Source organism: Pieris napi, chromosome 16 (genome assembly GCF_905475465.1).
Source record: "Pieris napi chromosome 16, ilPieNapi1.2, whole genome shotgun sequence".
NCBI classification, from domain to species: domain Eukaryota; kingdom Metazoa; phylum Arthropoda; class Insecta; order Lepidoptera; family Pieridae; genus Pieris; species Pieris napi.
This window is the reverse complement of record NC_062249.1, coordinates 4,344,610-4,363,424: the sequence shown is the minus strand read 5'-3', so window position 1 is coordinate 4,363,424 and position 18,815 is coordinate 4,344,610. Positions and strand designations below refer to the sequence as shown.

Sequence of the window (18,815 nt, the reverse complement as noted above, 5' to 3'; positions counted from 1 at the left end):
AAGCAAGGGCCAAAGAGAGAGGAAGCGAAACATTACTTAAAAAGTTCTTTATTTGTAAGCGCCGGGAAACTGCATCCACCAGTTTAATGCCATGTTTTATTTGAAAATCGCAACAGACGCATCAGGCGACCATAAAACGTATGGTCGTAAACCAACTCGGAAAATATAATTGAATGTGAAAAGTTGGCATTAAATTTTACGACAGATAAAAAATAATATATTATACTGCGCGTACAATTAGTACTGTAGTACTGCGAAGACTGTATACATAAATATGAGGAGTGATAAGGTTCGGGCCATGTGACTGTCATGCTTACTATCTCAAGGACCAACAACAATCGGAGACGGCTGTAAGTCTGTCAGATTTTATAGTCGGCTATATATGCCGTCGGGTCATCCCGGGGAGGGGAGCGACGGGTCGCACGCAAATGATACGCGAGGAACGCGCACCGCATCGATCCATGTGCCGGCTACCCGCAGTTGGCGCCCCACACCCCTCGCCGCGCCGCGCCCGCCGCATACACGCGCACGCACGCAGACACGTTCATCTAATGTGTTCTGCCAAATGATCCGTTCCGAATATTAAGACGTCTATGTAGTTGAAAACTGATAGTCATCTCCGTTGATTGGATCAACTACTAAACATGTTCAAAATATTTTAATATCCAATTTAAATAAAAAAAATATTTTTTTCAAATTTTATATAGTCGAATCAATTATGTTTAATTTGATTGAACTCAACTTTACCGAAAAAAACTTCAAGTGTAAAAGCTAATGAAGCTTATTATTTATGGCTCTTGTACAGGTTCGTTATTACCGGAAACTCGCGCTCCAACCCCTCATGGGGGAGGTTAATTGAGCACAGAGCCACGTGGTAACAATTATTTACCTTAATGTAAACCACGTGCGTTAACATATAAATTATCTTCAAAATCTATAAAATATTTTTTTTAATGTAAGCTGAGGCAGAATAGTAAAGCAATGCGTATTGCAAAATATTTCAATGAGTTTAATTCCAGTATTTTGTATGAATATTCTAGAAGTATTATTGCAAAGACTTATATAAAAATGAAGAAATAAGATGGTGAATTTACAGACATTCGGGTTTAATGTTTCTACTTGTTACACAACTTGGAAAATAGATCTTAGTTCTAGGTACGTAAGAGCTAAATTACAATCGTGGACGCGGTATAATAAATGTACGTCAGGCGCGACAGTAGACTCTATGTGGTTTTCAAGGAACTGCTATGGATTTTAGGACGATTACCAAAATATACGGTCATGTGATTCATTTAGTGCTTTGCTCACTAATGTGCTATTGCCTATATAAGTTTAGGTGGAATTGCTTATGGATTATACATTTAAAATAGATGCAGGACTTTTTATGCGACAACAACATGCATTAAGAAATAACTTTAGAAGTAATATACGTACTAATGAATAAAATAAAACTTTGAAACTTCTGTAAACATAAATGTAAATATGACATTTAATAACTGAAAATGCTAAATTTATGCAGAAGCATGATTAAATACACTACTGTCTCTAAAATTACTTAAGCTTTGATAGTAAATAAACGTAAAATGTAGCGTTGGAGCGCTCCAGCGACGACACCCCAAATCTAGGGCACGTGATTTTCAGACACACGATGCAAGATCAACTCACATTGGCCACAAACAGGAACAGTTCTAATAAGTCTTATCCTAGGTGATGCAAAAACACACAATCAACAATAACCGGTGGGTTTTTCGTAACGAATGCACGATGATCGCGAATTTGTATTTCGCGGAGTCTTCATTTGGTTACCGGTGAGACATGGGTACGTGTGTCGCGCGCGCTGGACTCCACTCGACTGAGGCGCCGCGCCGCCTCTCCCCCGCCCCGCACCCGAGCTGCATCCTTCAAATGCTCCCTGATAATCGGGAGAAAATACAACACACAGTTGCAATTGGATCGCCGCATACTGCTCTTTTTTGGCGATGATTCAGGCGGTAATTGCGTGAGCCCTCATTGGCCAGTTCCTTGAACCCTCGCGTTGCAATGTCCTCGACGATAAAGAAGTACTTTAATAAGTTCACTTGTTAAACTTTAACCACGTTAGACTTAGACTGGGAATACTTAACAGATATCTTCTATAGACGGGATGTTTTTGACCCGAAAAATTATCGAGATACGGCTAGACAGGCCTATGATGTCAACTTCGTCTGCCTTCCTTTAGAATACGTTTTGCTCGTAATTCAAAGCTGATGATTGCGTAATCATAGTCTCGATTGTTATAGCGTCTCATGAAGCAAGGTTCGATGCCGATCGAGGCCAATCTTATAAAAGCCTTTTATAGACGCAGATCGAACTTATAATACGTTTTTATATTGATTGTGACATTTGATTAATATTTCGATTAGTTTTATTAATTTTATTCTTACCTTATGCGTGAGAATTTAAAATGTAATAATATGTAAGTATTTCTAGCTATAGCTTAATAACGAAACCAACTATTTGAACAAACGTATTTGTAGCAAGAAGAGCGTAGCTTTCCCGTAGCGCTTACCGAGCGATATTGTAGCATGAATGTGCTACAGGCCTACGAACGTAGGCGTAGAAGTTGACACGTAGCACCGTAGCCTAGAAATAGTTATTTAGCTCAAATCTTGCTTTTTATTAAAATTTAAATAGAGAGGTTGAATTTAAAAATTAAATTTTACATAGTAGTTATAATTTTCAAAATGGTGTCAGGTTGATATTTGTATGTTTGCGTACATGTGCCCAACATAACTCACATCAAAGGACACTTGCTACATTATATTTTGTGCATCCCAGCGGGCGCTGGCGACACGTACAATCTAAGCAAAAAATGTTTTTATAAATACATAATAAAATCCATAGAAATAATACTTAACATATTCTTATATTTCTCCGATAATCTATACAAACCCAATATGGAATCTTAGACAAAAAACTTGGATATTAATTAAACAAAGTTTGCTAACAGTTTATCCCTAATTTTAAGATAAAACCTTGCTGGGAATGTACCCATTATTAAAATTATAATTAAAATTATTATTATTACTCTATAGATTTGGAAATTACCGTTATAACTATAAGTTAATATTTTTCACGCAAGTGTACTCAAAGTTCCATAGCGCCGTCACGCGTTGTACTCGCCGATAGCTACTAATGTAACACTTTACATTTACACTACCATACACTTATGTGCATTTACAAATAGTGTCTTGAGACTCAACAAATTTTAATACAAAGAATATGCTTTGTAATTTATTGTTCTATGAACCTTTTTTGTATGGGTTCGTTCTTTTCTTCGGTTTTGTAAGTGGCTTACTCTATTTATAAACCCGTATTAGATGTATGTTTGGAGATTTCGTAAGCCCTACTTGGGGTTTTACCCTTTTTAGTATTTTTAGTAAGTTTAGTTCTAGTAGTTATCTATATAGGAAAATAGGTGGAAAAAAAATTGTTTCGCTGACAATTAATTCTTTGGTGTGACAGTTGTTTCACAGTGCAATATCAACTTAAATTATGAATCACAATGTTTTATTTCTAACTAAAAGTGTTACACTGACCCTTTAATATAGAAGTAGTATTTGATAAATAAATTAGCAGGAATTTCATGTCTCTAAAGTCCCAATAGCAACAACCTTCCAAAACCTATGTGACCTTGGTCCAAACACTCGCATATCTTAAGGCTAAATCAAACACTGAACATAGATATCTTCGCCCAGACCTATTATCAAAAATATCATCTTTCATTTAAAAAGCAACTTTAATTTCTGGTATTAGGTTCTATTTTGGAGCATCCGGTAAAAGATAGTCTTGCTTCAATAGAGTTTGCGTTTTACTACGTTAAAATAAAGTAGGGTTTCGTATAATATTTCGTAAAGGGTGTGTTGTGGGCTCGCTGAGAACGTCCTCTAAGAAATAAAAGTTGGAGAACTATCATTCGGTGTAATTATTTATTATACTTGTACAATTATTTTGTACTAAGTAGATAAATAATTTTATCAATGGTATCACTACCAAAAAATTAAAATGGAAATTAACATTGAATTATATTAAATATTCGAGAGCATGTGTCATCTGTATGTATATATTTATTATTATTATTTATTTGTTCAGACAAAATAATCCATTATTATGCTAGTATAACCTTACAGACTAGTATATTATTATTAAAAATCTAAACATAAAATTCATGAAAAAGTCTATGTATAAACTAGTCGTAAATCGAGGAGTGTGCGCACAAAATGCCTCATGATAGGCGAAGACAGGACGTCTCCCACAGTCTTCAAGAAGCTGTTCTGACCGCCCCGTACCAACAGAGATCTTGTTTTAATTGTAATAATAGCCCAGAAATCATTTGTACGGGCTTGGGCGAACATCCCCGAAGCAATTAGCAAGAGCATCCTGAAAGCATTATTGTATTGAACGCGCATGCCAGTTATAGGAGAGTGTGTCAGGCATAAAATGGGATACACATAAAAACAGTATCACCGTTCGATTTACGATGTAAGTCTTCACCATACAAGAGAAATCTAAAATATCTAAGCATGCGGGATTTGAATTCAAGACCAGAGAGTGAAAGATCGAATGCTTGACCACTAGGCTAACAGTGCCTGCAAATAATAAAAATGATTCCATCCATATTATTCCAGAAAGTAAAAACGGGTATCGCGTTTCGCCATCTTAGATTTCATCGCAAGTTGTGCCAATACTAAGCCCTCGTAAGGTATCTATCGAAGTGAAAATTTCGTTTTTATTTTAAAACATCCAAATATTTTTGTAAACTTGTAAACTCATAAAGCTATACTAATGTATTTAAGTAGCGATTAAAGTAATACTGACGTAAAGGCGTTAATTATCCACCCAATTAGTTTATTTTTATTAAATGGTTTGAAGATTCACCTGTTATTTGAAAATAGATCAATGGGTGGTTTGAAATTGGAATAAACAACTAATAAACTAGGAATACTCTCAAAACAATTCACTGCATGATTTTTATCTATATTTTTTAACCGCCGCTCTAGTTACGGAGTAATTAGGAGAGATTTATAATAAAATATATCATGACGCTGCGGCAATGCGGGCGCATATTTTATATTTATAGTGCCTTTTGCTTATCTCGATGTTGTGCACTAGCCTCACTTTTAAGCTGGTTACTCAGTGATTTGTGGTTGTGAATGGTTTTTGCCAAAACTTTGTCGAATAACTTCTCTAATAGTCTATTGTGCGTTAGAAACAAAACCGTTTTAAATAGGTTCTTAAGGATTTTTTTTTGAAATAGTAACCAGAAAATCTCGTAAAATTATGAAAACATAAAAACGGATTTATTTTAGTCAGACATGGCACATAGAAAGGGTAAATGAAACGAAACGTGAGCCATAAAAAGCATTATGATCTTATCAAATAATTGTTATTTCTATAAAACGAGAAAAAGGCGTCAACGAGAGAAAGGCGTCAAACTTAATACAACAATTTATGACTTAAAGACTCGACTATAGATAGAATAATTAAAAAAATGCCTTTAATCGTTGATTAAACAAACTGTTACAACAATATGACACTTGTATATATAACCGTTATTTTTAAAACTAGAATCTCTGATTGCGGCTTTGGAGGAGGTTTTTATATAGTGTTTCCATTTTATTTAAATTTTCTCAAATTTTATTTAAAATTATTGCATTAATTGTAAATTGTAATGTAATTTTCAATGATATAATCACGAAATTAGCTAAATTTATTGATTATATATGTTACGTAACAGCTAATATCAGAAATATAAAAAATATGGTGCAGTATAGATCACTTTGAAATAGATGATCATAAAAAATTGCTAAACAAAAAGCATTAACCTACATATCCATAAAAATGGAAAGGTGCCCAATATTTCTGGATTTTGAAATTGTTATAAACAATTATTTTGAAGAGTATTACTGTTTTTACTTTTTATGTTATTTAACTTGAGGTTTCAGACTGTTGTGCAAAATATTTTACGCCATGCATTCCACAGCTACCTACAAATATTTATGGTAATAAAAGTATACTATTTATTATCAGCCACCTCAACTATACTAAGGTTTTGTTGATTACGATAAAGCTTTCGAAACGGTATCTTACAAAGGCATCTCACGAGCTCTTGGTAAATGTAATGTTCCTAGTGAGAATATCAATCATACAAAACATATTCCATCAAAGCGAAAGCCGCCCGAAGTTAGACAAAATAGGCCTAGAAATAGAAATATACAGAGGCGTAAGACTAGGCGATCCTTTGTCGCCTAGGATATTTGTACGGTTCTACAGAACATTATGCAAAACCTTCAATAGTTCTCCCATGCAAAAGTTAGAAATAAACGGTCAGTACCTAAGCAACTTGAGATTCGCCGACGATGTAGTTATTGTATCAAACAGTGCTGCACAGCTACAAAATATGCTTAACGAAATGAGTTCGAAATACATAATTTTAGTTTAATTAATTTGATGAGGTATAAGTATCATCCAAAATATTTGCACTCGGCCGACCGTCACATTTTTTGATAGTCACTGCTTAGTTTCACTCGAATTATGTTAGATGCATTTTTATTTTTATTTATACCATTTTGTTAGTGAATGCCACGTCTCTTGAATATGTCCCAAACTAAACCAAGGGAATCAAATATCGTTTAATCATTACCGACATGTGGATAAATAAACCAGACAAATATACCTAGCATGGAACATTTTTGTGAATTAAAAGAAGTTCTAAAATCCGATATTAAGTTGAGTATAAAAATAACAGCCATACTTCCATGTCTATTATATGGATGCAAAACGTGGATTCCTAATAAAGTGCTAATAAAGAAGGTTTGAATATCTTAAACTGCTGTGGAGCGTTGTAATTTTCAATTGAAAGTTAAAGACAAAATGAAAAACAGTCTTACAAACAGACGTAGTAACACACTCAAAAAGCTAAAATGGAAATAGGTTGGTCACACTGCCCGCGTTTGTAATGAGTATTTGAGTCAAAAGGTCCTAACTTGGAATGGCCCAGTGGGATGAAAAAGGAGACGCCCACCATTAACCACGAAGATGGATTAAAGCAGGGGGAAATTGGAAAATACTAGCAAAGATAAGAGGCAAGTGGAAGGATTAGGAGGAGGCTTCACTCCGTCGGACGTCATGTACTAGTTTTAAATATAACTTTAATGTAACCTTAATACTAGTACTATTTTTACACGCTTTATATTAGCTTCACCTGTATATATGTATGTATGTTATATGTGACCCACTTTAAACGGACAGATTTTATTCAAATTTTGCGCACCTGTCAAAGATCGATGACAATGCAATAATCCGAAAAAAAAAATTAACTAAAAAATAAATAATAGTTAAAAAACACGCTTTTAAAGCACATCAAAGGGTTGCCTGATAGACGAACAGAGCGCCCCACGCTTTTTCACAATAATACCAGTATTTTTTGTTCATTACCATTTTCAGCCTAAATTAGGAATTATTTTTCACTTTTTAGTTTGATGTGCTTTAAAAACGTGTTTTTTAGTTTTTTTAAACTATTATTAATTTTTTAGTTAAATTTTTTATTTTATATTGACCACTTTTATCAAGAAAGGCAACATAAAAATAATCATGAAAGGTACGAAACAATACGGTTGTCCTTAAGTGACCCAAAATTTAATAAAATATTTACTACTTTAAAATCTTATGAAATGGCTTGCAGCTATTTCAATACAATTTTTTACAGTATCCACAATATTGTAAATACATCGAGTATATATATGGATTCACTCAAATAGGTCGATGGTAGTAAACAAATGGTCAGTTTCCTAAATTAAAATATTATTTTTGACAATTTACATCGCTACTTCGCTCTAATAATTTTAAGACTGGGTTGAACAGCTATCATGATACATGGAAAAGGGAATTCTAGATGCGGCAAAGGAAACATTTAAACAGAAAATAAATATTTGCCCAAAACTGTGATTTTTAATTGTATGTTAAAAATATGAATAAGACTGAATTTTTATTTAGATTTAGAAAACAGCAATAACAGAAGCTAATTTAGTCTTTATTCGTTATTAAAAAGGGCTGTTCCTAATAAGCCTACCATCTCCGGCTACTTTATCACCGGAGCGTCGATTAAGCTACGCATCCTTTCTTTTCTAGCATACATTCTCTAAATAAAAGAACAAGTTTGTTATTTAAAGTAAACGTGTACAGAGATTTGCCTTTAGGAGGCTGGAAGTTGTTAGGCTGCTATTTGATACATTCTTTCTCCCAGTCTCCCATGCCAGTTGTATGTTACATACGCCGTCGATTTATGTATTTAAGACATGCCAACCTTACGTTGTTTTTGCCAACCTTAAATTGAAAATATGAGTCGCGCTGTTCCGACATAGGTTGCGAGACATAGGTTTAGAATCTAGGCTGATACTGTTCTATATTTGTATGACATCTGTTTTTAAAATATAATAATGAAGCTGTATACGTTACTGCATAAAATAACCATGACGAGAGAACATAATGGGTTTACCAACCGTTCGTAACACAACCTTATGCTTATAAGGTTTTCTCAGCTCTTGTGATTTTCCTATTATTTTTTTTATCCATGAGAGCTATTTAAAATACCGCATCTAAATTTTTCCAGTCGCATGTGGTCTGGAGAGTTTCCAAGGCGTAGGCAATAGGGCACTGATAAGTTGGGTTCAAGCACCCTCGCGGCTCGCGCAGAACCCGCGCCCTATCGTATTGGTCTCTAATAGACTTTAAACGACCACTTATGGTTATTTACTTCTTGGAAGTAGATTCTTCCTTACTCACATTGTTTTCAGTACTAATTGTCATCAACGATTCATTATTTATTTATTTTTTAAGCTATATCCAACAAATAGAATTAATGAATAGTATAAACTGCGTAAAGTAGCAACGTTTGATACAACGCATCATATCTATATAACATAATTAAATAGAAATTAATGTTGATCACGCGAAATCCGCTACTTAGTGAAATTATACTGTATATATTTACAAAACAAACATATTCATTCAATTGCAATTGATTTTGTAGTCGTTGATTTTTGCATTTTTTTTTAAGAAAAAGGAGTTCAGAAAATTTTAATCGTAAGATTGTGTGATCCTTATCTCCTAATACTATATACGGCCCTCTAGCGACACGTTACAACACCTGAGGCACCTACCTATACCAACAATTTATATTATTATTTGATAATATTTTGTAGAGTATATAGTATAATATTAAATCATTATTCATGATATTTTAACTCGCTATATTTAGTTTTGTAAGGATTATATTGCAGTGTCTAAGAAATGTATGTAGCCTTGTATACATTTAACATTCATTCAAAGAAAACATGAGGAAAGCTTGCCCAGATCCAAGTCTACGACATGTGTCAGGCACAAAAAGCAGATATCCTACTTGCTTATTAGAAATTAAAAGGATCACGAAACTGATACATAAATCTGAGGCCGAGGGATAAAATATTGTAGCGCCACTGGTTTTTTATATCTTAACAATTTTATAAAATCTCATACCAATGAACCTTTTTTTTAAATTTATTGGTGCCCTTTGTGTAGGATAAAATAGGATAGGATGTAAACATCAAATAGGATGTTTGTTAAAGGTTATTTAGGTATTCAATAAAAAGTCATTAAATTATAATTATTTTATTATACGTGACTTACCTACATTACAGTACATTATTTGTTATTGCTTCATTTATTGTACTTATACCTATATTATAGTATATCGATGCGATTCTGATATGAACTTCATTGTTTATTGCGATACATGGAAAGAACGCGAACATGCAGTTTTGTCAAAATAATTTTTACGGTATCATCTTAAAGGTTCTACTTGGAGGTAGCCAGATTAAGTGATTTTCACCTAAACAAGCATGTCCACAAGTATTGACGGATATTTACCGACACAATTTAATGATAATAATCCTTTGAATATTTATTGTCAATAAATATATATCACACGTCAAACTAAAGCTGCTTGCCAATGCTCAATGTAATATTATTAAACTAAATAATAATTTTACGAACGGCCAAAGAAATGTCGGCTGAGTTAGCTTAATTTTTACAGACCAGGCAGGTGAACGAAACACAAAACGATAGTGCGTTTCGCTTGCTTCTGATTGGTCAACAGCAACCCTGACACGAGCACGTGATCCGATCCTAGGCTTGCGTTCGATCTTCGTTTATTATCAGTACGTATGTTATTATCAAAACATTGGGAAAAAAAAAATAATACATCTTTATCTAGAGTTTGGTATCCAATGAGTACTGGGCTAGATGTATATATAAATATATTATGTCGGTAAAAAGTAATAGGAGGGTACAACAAAAGTTTTGAGCAAATCGATGTATCTACATTAATTCTATAAATGTCTTTTGATGCTTAATCAATTTCATACGGCCTATACACACAATTATATATATTCAATCTTTCAAAATAATCCAACTTCGCTTCAATTATATGATTATTAATGCACTCAAAATTCAATTAATCTGGTATATGTATTTTTTTACCGTAAATCATGACGTATTGTGCATAGATGTGAGCTTAGATGTTAATTATATTTTTAATTCCATTTGTAAATGTATTTTACTGAGAAAAGCCAGTGATTTTGAAAAAACGAATAATTCACACACCAGTATCAATCCCACTTGTCTTGACCTCTTATGATAGAATGTCTTAAATTCTAATACACAAAAGTCAACAAGGAGAATATAGAATTAATATTAGCCTTTTAAATATCTATTAATCCAATAACAATATCACATATAATAGCTAGACAATTATATATAACTATCAACAATCCTACATACATTCGATGATGATGTTTTAGAAAATATTTCTCTTATCATAATTCGTATAATAATTATTATGTGCGTAATGACAGATTATGATCACTGTATGCATTGCTAATATTTCATTTTTCATAGCATTTACTCTAATTAAATCTAATAATATAATCTTAGAATATTTTGTGGAATTTTCACCAGCATCTAACATTTAGATTTTTATGAATATTACGTATATAGATCTACAAATACAGATAAATAGATTCACACATAAATTTTACTTGAATTTATTATCATTTTAAAACATCAGACTAAATGGTCGTATATCAGTTACCGACGCGTAGCATTTAAAATAGACTTCTTATAAGTAGTCAACAGTTACAATACAGCTATGACATGTCACTACGAACAGATCGATAGGACTACCCCTATAGTAAGTATTTATTCATTTCGTTCAATTCCATAGTAAACCGGAGATATATAACTTACTATAAAGGTTCGCGCCCCACGGAAAAGTAATTAGCGATATAGCGTCTAACAGGGTAAAACGATCATAACCAAACATCTGTCTACAAATTTGTAAAGGTATATAAAAACTCTTACTGATGTAGGGGACAAACTTTAACAAATATAAAGCCTTCTAAATATAACCTCATTTACATTCAAATCTGGTTCATGTAAACAAATCACTTGCTACTCGTGATAGTACTGCACGGAAAATTTGTAAATGCAAAATTACAAATAAGCTGTAAATTGTTTGGGCAATTTGTTGCTATTTTAGTGAGTTGCTGTTTAAAGTTCAGAATTAAACCAACAAGTGAATGCTTGTAAATGTATGATAAATCTGTTATTCACAGAACACAAGTAGACAAAGTGATTGAATGTAAAGAGGTATTTGACAACGTTGTGTTGCAGGTTAGAAACAATTTCACAAATACTTTCACACACATCTTTAACTTCTATCATATGCAGCAATTATAAAAATACGGATAAATGTTACTGCAATGAATAAGAAATGTGTTGACATCTAAAGTAACAAAACAATTGAACATGTAACGAACAATCCTCTTTCCGTACTCTTTAACACAACTTCAACCACATTGTCATTGTATTGTCTTTGTCCCTGTATTATCTACGCTTCAATATCGACGGATTTACGATTCCATGTACTGGAATCGGTGTAAAGTACCTACAACAGGGCCTTAAGACAAAACAGTTTTTGGTGAACATTTATTTCTACCTGTTCATTAAGTAAGAACCATATTTTTAAGATTAATTTGTTTATTTTATTAAGGTAAGATAAATCCTCACCAAAAACGTCACCTTTAAGACTCGAAGGGCCTCAGACCAAGTAGATGTTCGTCACAGGACGGCGATTTTAATTTAAAAATTGATGATAACACGTACCTATGAGATCTATATTATAACAACGTTAACAATCTTAAAGTGAAAGCAACAAAGTATGATAAAGCTGAATAATTGTACAATTTTAAGAGTCAAAAAGTTATGATAGAAGATCTGTAAATGTTGAAATACGACATCAAGCAACACGGTAATAGACATTTACGAAATATATTTAAATTCACACCGACAACAAGAGGCTCATGCTATTGTAGAAATAGTTTAAAAAGTTTAAATTTGACAACCACGATAGACATCACATTAATCTAAGCGCTTAATATAATAGTAATGAAGTGACTTACAATAAGATATCTAGATTCGGTTACATTAATATTGTCTAAATTACTTCGTCGAATATATAAATATAGATATCTAGCGACAGATTATATACAGACAACAAATAAAATACTATAGCGTAGTACTTTCTAGTTTATCCGATATGTCAGGCAGTAAATATCTAGGCCACATAGTTTAAATAGATTAATGCTTTAAATATATGCCGTCAGAAGGACAACTACCGACGCTACTAAACAGGGAACAATGGCTGACGAACACATAGGAGGCTTATATTTAAAGCAAATTCCAAGCGATAGAGTATATTTTAGAGTATATAACGCTGAAGATATAAATTAAATCGTACATGGCGAGAATAGTTAAATAATTTGTCAAAATAAACCAGTGCATTTCTTTGAAAAATCATAAAGTAATTAGTGCTATTCTTAAATGCTAAATATTATAGTAGTACAAGTCCAAAATAGTAAATTGACAGCGTTTTAGTTACACTACACTTATTGAAGCTTAGCATCCATTCAAGTAGAAGATAGTTTCATTAACTAAAAAACTGATATCAATTTGAATAAAAGATAAATATTTGGTGCCCTTTTACATAACAATACTAGCGTAAAATAATATTCATAGGGTGCTACTTCGATGATTGAGATAAATTAGAATCGTTGTTATTAGGAATCGAATTTGACAAGAATAAATGTATTTTATTTTTAATATTTGAGGTAATTAACTTTAGATAAATCAATAATTTAATCTTTGTATTATGTGTATAAACGTCAGATTCCTTTGACAGTTGTTTAATTTTAAGGATTAACACGCCTTTGCAATAACATAGTTATCTAAATATGAAACGCGAAAATATTTTCAAGAAATCTATTTGTGGAAATCGTGTGTGAATTTAATCTGAATTCATTTGATGTTATCACACTTTGGACCCCAGATAATCATTTTAATATAACTAAATTATTAAAAATAGGTTCTCTGTACTATCTTAGGACAACAAATAAATGTATTTCTATGGATTAACTAAAATTCCTTTAAAAGGATAACAAGCTATCAACAACGTTAGGAAAAAATCTAAAACTGCTATTATTTGTGCTTTAACTATGCAAATCTTCATTTTTAGATTGGTACATTTATTAGTTTAGTAATGTCTTTTCAAATGATATATATAGTTTTATATAACAGCGAATAAATATATAGTGTCATTACGTTTTAATCATGAACATCACATAAACATTTTAAATTACATAATACTAAAGTGTCCGAATACTACACAATAATATTTATCTGACTCAATTCAAACACAAATTGCAATTGGATTGTATGAATTGATAATGAATTAATTGAAACAGTGTTTGCGATTTTGATGTCAATCCAATTACAGTTTTAGTTCAATTTCGGTTCTGCGGTCAAGCAATTTGTACATAAATACCTTAACAACAATTTTGAAATGTGATGCACATTTCATTACACTCCAATAAAGACAAAATTGTCAAAAACACAATAGTAATTTTATCTCTTGAACACTTCGTGAATCACATCCCTTTCTTTGCATCTTACCCTTACCAAATTAAATAAAATATATTTGAAAAATAAGATCATACATTTATAAAACTACGTCACAGTTAACGGTAAATCAAATGTTGGAGCTTGTTTAAATTTCTGGCCATCGTTAAGACAACAACGTTAAGGTTATCTTTTAAGATCTGTTTTTCCTTTAATTAGTTGATTTAATCTTTATAATTTTTAAAAGAGCATCAATTCTTTATTAATTGCTTGTTTTAAAGTACACTGCTAATTTAGAAATGACACACTTCAGGGTTAATTGTGAATACCTTCACATATAACCTTTTGTAACCAAGGCTTTGTATTAGAGAAGTAGATCTTCTATTAGTAAAACAGTATTATACGTAAAATGCAAATTGTCTACCGAATTTTCTGGTGAGTCCGAAAGCTATGACGCAGCTTTTCACGCCTCTGCATACAAATTAAAACCAAAACCGTAATGTAGCGAACAAACAATATTTGAGCATATAAACTTTGGAAGACTCGAAGGAATGACTGTAAAAGATACGTGAATTACCTACGTTTCCCCTGAAATAGGATAAATATCAAGGATTCTAGATGAATTTAATACAGTATATGCAGAATACACAAATTTAAGATTATTAAAATTATAACTTATAATATACAAACCTAAAATATCTTTGAGGAATAATCTGCAGAATAATTTAGTCGTAAAAGCTTTAGAGACACGCGATTTCAATAATAGAAAGAACTTAATGCTATACATGAATCGAGGGAAGTTAGTAAATGAATGCCGGGTGTAGTGGTGGCGGCGGTATGCGGGGCTGTTTGTCGAGAGGCGCACAACACGCTGGTTCGCAACACGCACTGTACTGCGCAGGAGCCGGGAGTAGCGCAAATTGAGCTGGTGGACCATAGATGGCTGGTGCCGCTGGAAAGGTTTTGTGCCCTAATATAAATACAAACGTAATGTACGGATTAATTAGAGCTTATATACTTCTAGATATCATGTACACTATGATATTTTAACGAAATGAAGAATAATTTTAAAGGTCTGTAAACATTCGGGTGTAACATTTAAAAAAATTATAGAAGTGATAAATACAAGTCTAGTCGAGTCTAGTCTATGAAGAATAATTTTTAAAGGTCTGTAAACATTTGGGTGTAACATTTAAAAAAATTATAGAAGTGATAAATACAAGTCTAGTCGAGTCTAGTCTATGAAGAATAATTTTTAAAGGTCTGTAAACATTCGGGTGTAACATTAAAAAAAATTATAGAAGTGATAAATACAAGTCTAGTCTAGTCTAGTCTTTCCTCCAACTTTGATTTTGTTCCCTTTGGAGTAAAGACTCTTGGTCCGTGGGGTTCAAGTGCACAGTTGTTAATTAAATATTTAAGTTGGCGCCTGATAGATAGAAACGGTGACCTCAGAGCTGGTGCTTTCCTCGCTCAACGAATAAGTATCGCAAAACAGCGAGATAATGGTCCCATTAAAGGTGCCACGCTGCCACAGGGACCAAGCTTTTTAATTTGTTTTAATATTCTATTTATCTATTTTTAATTATTATTATTACTATGTAGGTTAAGAATATTGTGATACATCCATATTTACTGACTCATAGAACTATGTATGTGTTTGCAAATTGCTTCTTTAAATGATAATTATTTTAAATATAAATAAGATAGATGAAACATATGCTTACTTTCATAGGGCAAAGGATATACTGCATATGGTGGGGGAAGATCACAAGGCCCACACGTAGGCAACGTCGCCAGGGGTGGGCAGATCAACTGGTAGCAGTGCAGTGGTGCCTGTAGCGGTGTTGCCTCGGAGCTGATCAGTGGTAGTTGAGTTATCTGAAAAACATTGTAAACGATTCAGTGTTTGATTTTGAGCATGATTAATGTAGAATTCATTAGCGCCAGATCCAACTAGCTACTCAGAAATAAGTTACCGACGCAGTGAGAGAGAGAAAAAGATTTTGTAACACTTAGCTAGTTACTTACAAAAACGTGTTGGTTAATTTTAATGCGTCGCATATATTTGCGTGTATAAAATTTGTGAAAAAAAATATTCATAAATTTTCAGATTCTGAGATTGCTATACTTATGTACGCGCGTAAGAAGTTATACTTCTTTGGCATTATTAAAAATAGTTTTTGATTGCATACAAATAATTAATTACAATTAAATAATCAAATACTGGAAAAGGAGTCATTATAGTCAATAAAGTTCAGTTTACATTTGAAAAATTAAATAAATAAACATTTATTATTATACTCTTACATTATGTGTAACATAAATTCTATTATTATTCGAATGTTGTTTTTAAATTATGTCCAATGCCATAGCATCTTCCGTGGGCAACTTCATTCTGTTAATTTTGTGTCACGGTGCGCGCGCATCGTAAAATTTCACTCTCATCAATTGTTCATAACGCGCCTAAAGAAGTATAAATTCAAAACTCACAAATAAAGAATGGTTCTACAGATATTACTTGACTTCTCATCTATTCATTGAAGTCTTTGATTTATTAATAAAACTTATTTAAGATCAATCTGAAGTATTATACATATATAATACCATCTAAAGTATTTAACCTATGTTCTAAACAATTCTGGGACATCTACAATGCAATTTTAACTGAAAACAAGATGCAACTGTAAGGCATATGTAAATAGTTTTGTCTCGTGTTGGAAAGTGTCCAAAATGTCGAGATTGATGGAACACAAATATTGGAGCAGGTTCGATTAAGCACATCGGGTGAGCTATTTTAGTTCTTTGGGATTTTGGCTTTGACGTCCGTATTTGGCCAATATTTAAGGCGAGACGGTTGTGGCGAAGAAATTACGTATGATAACTTTGAGAAATATTATAAGAAATAGAGAAGATTCGAAATTTGTAAGACACAAGTAAGTTGTCATTTTTAATTTTTATTCATATAACCAAGTACATGAAAGTCAACAGAAAAGATGTTAAATTGATTCTAAATTTACATTTACTACCAGTTGTCAAGGGCGTAAGGCGCGCAAGAAGAACTGACAAGAAACTCTTCGCCACTCTTTTTAATCTTCAAGTTTTGAGTCATTTAAATAATCATCGAATTTATGAAAAGCTTTATTGAACTTAAAAGGGACCAACACATTGTATATAATTTTACTGTTTAGATTTTATTGTATACATTTTTTATTTATTTAGAGAAAAATGAAAAAGATCCAATCAAATCTTATAACTAGTCCGTTTATTAATAACAAATTTCATAGTTTTTGGTATTTTTTAATGAAATGGTTTGGTACCTTATGAAGTCCATTCTACGTACAAGCCATGACATAATCGATTATGTATATATTTATTATGTAATGCATAACATAAAAACATTTTTACAAGTAACCACATTTAATAAGCACTTTACAAACTCTACAAACGTTTATACTTAGTAAGATTTACTAGAAACATTTTCAATTATGGCGTGGTGAAAGAACTAATAATATTTTTAAAGGTTTCGTTATTCTCTTAAATAGAAAATAACCTGATTTCTGTAAAAGCCTAGAATTTTTGAAGTTATACTTCTTTTGGCGCGTTAGGGAAAAATGATGAGAGTAAATTTTTACGATGCTCGCGCACACCGTCACTAAAAACCGACACCCTGAAGTCAGCTATGGTCAACATTTTAGTTTTTTGAAGTTATACTTCTTTTGACGCATGAGAAAAATTATGAGAGTAAATTTTTTCTATTGTTAATGTCGTTTTTTCGTCAAAGCTGGAATAAGGCGAAAGATAAAAAATTTGAAAAGATTTTTATCTTGTTACGAAAGAAGTATAACTTCTAACGTGTGTACACACACGTTTTTTAAAAATAAAGTGATATTATTCAAATGATAAAAATGAATAAGTAGTTTACCTGTTTTCTTACAGCCTGAGCTACTCTAAGCCGTCCAAGGGGAGAAAACATGACACCACCACTCTGTAACAAGTTGTAAAGTTAAAATACTAAAATCTAGAATATCTATAGAAAGATTTCTGGCGATTTGTTTCGCAGAGGCGCAGAGGTCTAAACATGTAGAGGTCTAAACTTTTTAAACGAGCATTTTTAAAGTACAAAGGAGAGATTTATTTTTATTTACACATATTTAATATATTATATAAGAAACTTAGTAAATATATTAGGTCCTGATTACTTTGTAGGTTAAGAAAATTGTTAGCAAAAATTATACGTATAATGTAATTATATTAATAAAAGCGATAACATTAAATAATAATATGATTAATGACATTCTTAAGGATAAGTGAACAAAATCATATATGTAAAATAACAATGGTTAGCTATTCTCGCTAAAATCTCTATAAAGTCGCAAATATGAAATATAAAGAGTAAATCAGTAGCAGCACAATACAACGGTATAATTGGATGTGCTCTCAACGGAAGGGCTCAGGGAGGTTGCAGGGGTATATTGATTCTATTTATCTTCTTTGTGTGCCATTTCAACGCTTTATTAAACCTCTGCTATACGTTATTGATACTACAATAGACATTTCAATTCAAAATTTCAGTTATTAAGATTATCCACTGGTCGTAATCATAATTGTTTTCTGGATTTTGGGTCTTTTATATGCTTATTGTCTACATATTTTTGAAGTTATTCTTCTTTTGGCGAGTTAAGGAAAAATTATGAGAGTAAATGTTTCAGATGCGTGCCCACACCGTCACAAAGAAACCGACACCCTGAAGTTAGCTATAGTCAACATTTTAGTTTTTTCTA

At 32.2% G+C, this 18,815-nt stretch overlaps 1 protein-coding gene across 2 annotated transcripts in view; it reads right to left on the bottom strand.

Moving 5' to 3' along the window:
- Window positions 1–9,671: 9,671 nt before the first annotated feature.
- The window catches only part of LOC125057346 (protein boule-like), a 29,692-nt gene continuing 20,548 nt past the window's right edge, over window positions 9,672–18,815 (bottom strand). Inside the window, exons 2-4 of one of the 2 annotated variants that reach the window (XM_047660998.1) lie at window positions 17,957–18,019; window positions 15,759–15,912; window positions 9,672–15,001 (exon numbers count right to left, since the gene is read on the bottom strand). In XM_047660998.1, the coding sequence (XP_047516954.1) occupies window positions 14,832–15,001; window positions 15,759–15,912; window positions 17,957–18,019 (387 nt within the window). In that variant the 3' untranslated portion in view covers window positions 9,672–14,831. The remainder of the gene's footprint in view (window positions 15,002–15,758; window positions 15,913–17,956; window positions 18,020–18,815) is intronic. The other variant, XM_047660999.1, reaches the window with a different exon arrangement.